At 46.1% G+C, this 7,500-nt stretch overlaps 1 protein-coding gene across 1 annotated transcript in view; it reads right to left on the minus strand.

The window, feature by feature from the left end:
* The window catches only part of LOC113573687 (synaptic vesicle glycoprotein 2C), a 39,701-nt gene that overhangs the window by 15,899 nt on the left and 16,302 nt on the right, over positions 1-7,500 (minus strand). Inside the window, exons 3-4 of the mRNA XM_027004101.2 lie at positions 2,565-2,745; positions 130-281 (exon numbers count right to left, since the gene is read on the minus strand). Of these exons, the coding sequence (XP_026859902.2) occupies positions 130-281; positions 2,565-2,745 (333 nt within the window). The remainder of the gene's footprint in view (positions 1-129; positions 282-2,564; positions 2,746-7,500) is intronic.

Below are 7,500 nucleotides of genomic sequence, written 5' to 3' on the forward strand. Positions count from 1 at the left end.
CCCAATCTGTGATCAAAGCTGCGATTCGACTTGGCAAAATCAGGGTTCAAAAGCGTCACCAAACAACATGTGGCGATATGTATAAATGAAGACGACGCTATTTGATTGGTTGAAGGGACTGTCACTCACCGTAGTGAGGGATGATGGCCCAGGCCATAGCAGAGGCGTAGATCCCGCCTATCATCCAGAACATGCAGAGCCAGCTCAGGTGCTCGCCGCGCTTCTCCCGCGCCAGGAACTCCGCAAAGTACGAGAACACGATAGGCACCGCCCCGCCAATCCTGCACGGAATTACGGGTAACCAATCACACAAGAAGCCGAAACATTCCAAACAGAGTGTGTTAGACTCGTCTACTTCAGAGAAGCAGTGTGTGCCACACCGTTGACCTGTTTATTCTTGATTTATTATTTAATATTTATTTTCTGTTTTTGCTCTTCCCTCGATTCCTGTCCACATCTCACTTATAGTTAGGATTTGCTAACTGTACAGGTGAGTATGGTTCACCATGAGGAGCTAATATGTGTGTGTGTGTGTGTGTGTGTGTGTGTGTGTGTGTGTGTGTGTGTGTGTGTGTGTGTGTGTGTGTGTGTGTGTGTGTGTGTGTGTGCGCGCGCGCCTTATGGGTTTCCAGCCACAGAAGAACATTAGTGTATCACAAAAGGATAAAAAGATATCTTCCTTCATCACTTTGCAATTTTTGAATTTAACATTTACACATAGTAAATGTAGAATTTGCACCTAGTAAATACTGTGAATTTAGTCTTTTATTAGGTCAGTGACTCAGAATGACCTCTGCCCTCTGTGATGACCTCAGCTATGGGGGTTGGGACTGATGATGCAGCACTGCTGAAAATCAACACACTGCAAGACCCTCTAGCAATAAAGCAATAAAGCTCCCTGCTCAGCCTGTCTCTCTCCCTCACGCTCTCTCTCCCTCACGCTGTCTCTCTCCCTCTGCCTGTCTCTCTCCCTCACGCTGTCTCTCTCCCTCTGCCTGTCTCTCTCCCTCTGCCTGTCTCTTTCCCTCATGCTGTCTCTCTCCCTCTGCCTGTCTCTCTCCCTCATGCTGTCTCTCTCCCTCACGCTGTCTCTCTCCCTCACGCTGTCTCTCTCCCTCACGCTGTCTCTCTCCCTCTGCCTGTCTCTCTCCCTCACGCTGTCTCTCTCTCACACTGCCTTGCCCCCCCTTTGTAGTGTCTGTAGTGTCTCTGTAGTGGAACTCTGACCACTCAATTGTTTTAACCTTCTAGCACTAGACCATAACTCAAGTGAGACATGACATCAAAAGGAGGAGAAGTGAGAGAGAGAGAGAGAGAGAGAGAGAGAGAGAGAGAGAGAGAGAGAGAGAGAGAGAAAAGTGAGAGACAGACAGAGAAAAAGAGAGTTATATTAGAATTATTGTTGTGTTATTATAGTAGTATTATTGCTGTTGTATTAATATTCTTTAATACCTTCATACCATGTAAGCCAAGCTTTGGCAATACAAAGGCATGATCTGTTATTAACTTAACTGAGCCTCAGGCAGATAGAGAGAGAGAGAGAGAGAGAGAGAGAGAGAGAGAGAGAGAGAGAGAGAGAGAGAGAGAGAAGGAGAAAGAGAGAAAGCAAGTGGAAGAGAGACAGACAGGTCAGTAGACAGAAAGAGTGTGTGGTCTGGTTGAAATTGCGACATCCACAGAGGAGTCGTTATCTCAGTATGGAGCCAGATTGAAAGTTGTACAAGATGTGAGGGTGTGTGTGTGTGTGTGTGTGTGTGTGTGTGTGTGTGTACGCACATGTGTGTGTGTGTGTGTATGTGTGTCTGTTACTCTAAGAACACAGACCCCACAGGGCATCAGTGGACCCTTATTGCCATGGTTAGCACCTGAGGTCAAAATGAGGTCAAACGTCTGCCTTAGTCCAATCAAACACCAAACTGTTCCCTAATGTGTTGTAAAAGAACACTCTAGAATTAAATGAGAAACACAGCTCTGGGTAGGAGGTTAATTAAAGAGCTTCACCCAGCAGATGCACACACCCCCCGCCGGCTGCCCAGAGAAGAGCCGTCACAACACAAGAACGTCAGAAATATGCAAACACAGCAGGTTTCTGAAACATTGCTGTGTTCCTTAAGGGAATGCACACTACAAGCACACACAATCAGTGGTATAAGGCTGAATTTATGCAGATTATTAATGTTAAATGTGTCTCTGGACATTTGTCTGCCAGTGGTGATCCAATACATCAATTCTGACTGATGCATTAACTCTAAAGGTTACAAACTGATCCTACATCTATATTAAAACCTACTTACCTTAGAAACCCAAACTGTAACATGTCATATTGCCATAATCTGAAGGGTTAGCCTCCTATGACTTGGCGAATGACTCTCCTGAACTGGAACTGTGCTTTATTTAGGTAGGTGTGATGACAATTCATTGGCTGACTCCTACAGGTCTCTAACTTTTAACCTTTTTCCTTTAGGGCATGGGTCACAACTCTGACCTCTATTACAAGAAAATGAGGCTAAGCCTTCATAATTTGCATGGCCGGATTTTATCCAATGACGGGGCCAAGCACTCACCCGAAGCCCGAGAACATCCTGCAGAAGAGGAAGGTGCTGTAGCCCTGTACGAAGGAGGACAGGAAGGCGAAAAAAGCATCCACGGACATGCAGATGAGCAGACATTGTCGTCGGCCGGCCTTGTCTGACAGCCCACCCCAGAAAAATGCTCCCACCATCATCCCCAGGTACACAATGCTACCTGCATAAATAAAAAGGAAGAGAGGGAGAGAGAGAAGGAGAGAGGGAGAGAGAGAAGGAGAGAGGGAGAGAGAAGGGGAGAGGGAGGGAGGCAGCAGGAGAGATATGTCATCACACGTATGTATAAAAGTGCGTTGTTGAATGTGTGTGCGTGAGTGTTTGAGAGGTTATGCTAAGTATACGCAAATCTTTCTTATACATGTTTTATTTTTCTTTTATATTTTGCTCTCTTTCTCCACAGTTTTAGCACTTTTCATGGTGACTATTCTGTTAATCACTTTAGTTGTTAATTACAATTCACGAGAGAGAGCAAGAGAGAGAGCGAGAGAGAGAGAGAGAGAGAGAGAAAAGCAACAAAGGGAGAGAGAGGAGGGAAAGAGAGGGAAGGGTGGGGAGAGACATGGAGGAGAGAGAGAAAGAGAGGGAGAAAAAGAGAGAGAAAGAAATTGGTTACAGAGCAGATTTGTTACCTTTAGAGAAATGGGACGTCAATCCCCCAAAAAGGTCATAAAGGTCATAAATCTTTGTTTTATTGACTTTACGCTTTGGCTTTATCATTTGGAAGGCAGAGTGGATGAAAGAACACAGAAAACAGGCAGCAGTTGAAGAGAGCATAAAACGCTTCACCATGCATGACCTGGCAACCACCCTGGAATAACCTCCATTCAGCACCGAAGCAGAAACCCCCCACAATATACGCATGACTTTCTAATTAAGACTAATTAGTCAAATTGGGAGTAGATGTTTTGGGGATCTCCCTACTCCCTGCTGACTGTGCAGTGGTATTGACCGCTGTAAGGAATGAGATACACAGCACTGATTCAATCAGTGCTTCTATAAGACACACTCCTTATGTTCAGTTAAGTCACAGATGGAGACAGAATACTAGGATATGGGAAACAGACCCAGACATTTATTTATTTAGATAGATCCATTCCCTCTGATACTGTAGCTTAGAGCCCAATCTGGTTGAGAACACACACACACACACACACATACACACACACACACACACACACACACACACACACACACACACACACACACACACACACACACACACAAATTCCTAACAGCACACATAGGAAAGCAGAGCAAGTATGCATTTCCAGCTCTCTTTCTAAGAGGAGTTATGGCTGTGTGAGGCCACACCCTTCAACTATGAGCATGCCCTTCATCTACAGCCACGCCCTTCATCTATACCATCCTGCTTTCACTACACTAGGCCATGCCTTTCATCTACAGCCACGCCCTTCATCCTGCTTTCACTACACTAGGCCACGCCCTTCATCTACGGCCACACCCTTCATCCTGCTTTCACTACACTAGGCCACGCCCTTCATCCTGCTTTCACTACACTAGGCCACGCCCTTCATCTACGGCCACGCCCTTCATCCTGCTTTCACTACACTAGGCCACGCCCTTCATCTACGGCCACGCCCTTCATCTTGTTTTCACTACACTCTGCAGTTTCTAAAGACATTACTCAGCTCCCATGCTTATTTGTCCACTGACACCTTCATTCTGACCATTGTGATTCATTTTTCCATCTGTCAGTCAATGTTTTCAAACACCATCTGCTAATCCTAAAGGAGCTGGCGTGGAAACAGGTGCCATTCAGAACGTGCCCTTCCACAGCACGAACCAATGAAACCTTCTGGGAGCTTCAGAACATGGACATTACAGGCTGGAGGAGTTGTTACTCAATCAGTTTTGGCCAATCACCTTTTTAATCAATTCAGCAACAAATTGTCTTTAAACTGGCTTCATAATAATCACCTGCACAGGTTTTGGATTTTGAGTAAGAACAACTAGTTTATGATGTTTATATTCTACCTGTTTTCTTTGATGCACATTTGTGCAAACGACACAGATCGGAGTTATCGGTCACTCCACACCAAAAACAACACACACAGAAGCACATACACACACAAAGCACACACACACACACACACACACACACACAAACACACGCGCACACACAAGCACAAACACAAACACTTACACTCAATAAATCTACTCAACTCTTTGAGATATGCTAATAAAAATGCTAATTTGTGCTGAAGGAAAGAAATGTGATTGTTGACGATATCCCCGACTTCAAGGAAACACACAAACTCCAATGTCTCTCTATATCAATCTCTCACCCTACCCTGCTCCCTCTCTCTCCCTCTCTCTGTCTGTCTCTCGCTCTCTCTCTCTCTCTGTCTTTCTCTCGCCCTCTCTCTCTGTCTGTCTGTCTGTCTGTCTGTCTGTCTCTCCCTCTCTCTCTTTCTCTCTCTCTCTCTCTCTCTCTCCCCCCCCTCTCTCTGTCTGTCTGTTTCTCTCTCCCTCCCTCTCTCTCTCTCTCTCTCTCTCTCTCTCTCTCTCTCTCTCTGTCTGTCTCTCCCTCTCTCTTTCTCTGTCTGTCTCTCTCTCTCTCTCTCTCTCTCTCTCTCTTTCTCTGTCTGTCTCTCTCTCTCTCTCTCTCTCTCTCTCTCTCTCTCTCTCTCTCTCTCTCTCTCTCTCTCTCTCTCTCTCTCTCTCTCTCTCTCTTATAAAACCTTACCCCACCCTACCCCTACCCCACCCCCACTACACCCCATTCATATGATGGTGGTGGCTGATAGCCACAAAATTGGGCTTGTGTTATCAGGCTGTGCAGGCAGGATGGGAAGGTGGGTGATCCATTACAGGCTGACAGCAGCTGAGAGAGAATGGAAGGAGAGAATGAGAGAGAGAAACCCAGACAGAAACAGAGAGAGACAGAGAGAGAGAGAGAGAGAGAGAGAGAGAGAGAGAGAGAGAGAGAGAGAGAGAGAGAGAGAGAGAGGAACAGAGACAGAAACAGAGAGAGAGAGAGAGAGAGAGAGAGAGAGAGAGAGAGAGAGAGAGAGAGAGAGCATACAAATCCCTGCATTCAAACATACACACACATACACACACGCACACACACACACACACACACACGGATGCAACCACTTCAGCAGAAATGACCTATCAGGGACATATGCTGCTCCATCTCAGTGAAGCCTGATATAATCTACTGTACCCAAGACACCACTCACTGAATATTAATCCAGCTGAGTTAGCCGTGCACTAACACACTCAGAGGAGCCAGTGCACTCTCCACGCTCAGCACACAAGAGACGCATCAGGGCTAGACATGCTCGCCTATGGACTACAAGCCATTATCTACCGTGTGGTTGTTATATGCTAAAAACACGTTAAGATGTTTCTGTATAACAGAAACTGATGTCCAAGCATTAACACACGTGAAGGTTATTGGCAATTGTAACGGCCTGTAGCCTAATATTACCATCCCAGTACATCCCAGTACATCCCAGTACATCCCAGTACATCCCCTTACTGCAGGCCCACAGTCTGAACTTAATTTGCCAGCACCACTACCACCCTGCTGATCCACACGTTTTAGAGTTGTATTAAGCCAATGAACTGTGCAATGAGTAATGCAGTAGCCATGCAACCGAGAGAGAGAGAGAAAGAGAGAGAGAGAGATGGAGAAAGAGAGCTATCAGTCCCATCTACTTGATCACTTCTCTGAAGGTCAGGCTCAGGCTAATCTTCTCACTTTGCAGTCTTTCTGTGTGGAGGTTCTGTGATGAACCCTCCTGTTCTGACCACAGCTGCAGCCTGAGACTCTCCAAGAGCCAATCACAGCCCTGCGCATTTCACCCGCCTCTGTGGTTATTTATACGCCTTCCATTACGAGGCGCAGTGCTGAGTGTTGGTTCTGGGGTTCAGGACTTCCCATCCTGTAAACTGCCATGACAACATTCTCCACCTTCTCTTTTTCCCCACTAACAGTGAGAAATGTTTTGATTTCAGCTCATCAGAGACTGTGAGGTAATGTTATTTGCTCATTAAACTTTGCTCAGTTTGTATAATTAGTTCACGCAGAGAAAAAAAGACTTCCTGATGTGCACATCTCTCGAGGGACACGCCCACTGTCTCTCTCTCTCACTCACACAGACACACACACACACACACACACACACACACACACACACACACACACACACACACACACACAGGTGGCTCGCAACCTAATCACCTGATGATTGACTGCTTACACCTGTCCCTTGTGTACTCTATTTTAGCAGCAGACCCAGACTGTGGTCTGCTTCTAACGTTCTCCTCCGGGTCAGACCCTGGGTGTGGAGACGCACAGCCCACGGTCAGTATGTTGTGCAAAGGGAGCTCCAGTTCCAGTAGCATGGGTGTGCAGAGCTATCTGCACCAGGGTGGGGCAGAGCTGATAGGGAAGATGAGACCCTCACAATAGAAGTCATGGCACTGCTGATTGGATACTACTACTAATGTTCCATGTGTGAGGAAGACGTAAAACACAATAGAGCATGGGCGCACACACACACACACACACACACACACACACACACACACACACACACACACACACGCACGCATGCACGTACGCACGTACGCACACACACACACACCCACACACACACACACACACACAGACATGATGAGTCCTAAATCAAGGGCAGAACCACTTTCTTCTGATGTCACACACAAGTGCTTTCTGTTTCAAGCTTTGACAGCTCTGTATCTCTCACAACACACACAATCAGAACACATTGTCTGCACAGTGTATGCTGTGCATTAGCTACCGTATTGCCAAATCATCACTCAACTTGCTTAAAAAGATTACAAAAGGATCAATGAACATGGTTAGGAATAACCATTTAAAAGGATAAATAGAGTGAGACCAGACTAAAGAAACCCCTCTAAA

This window comes from Electrophorus electricus, chromosome 6 (assembly GCF_013358815.1).
Source record: "Electrophorus electricus isolate fEleEle1 chromosome 6, fEleEle1.pri, whole genome shotgun sequence".
Taxonomy (NCBI): domain Eukaryota; kingdom Metazoa; phylum Chordata; class Actinopteri; order Gymnotiformes; family Gymnotidae; genus Electrophorus; species Electrophorus electricus.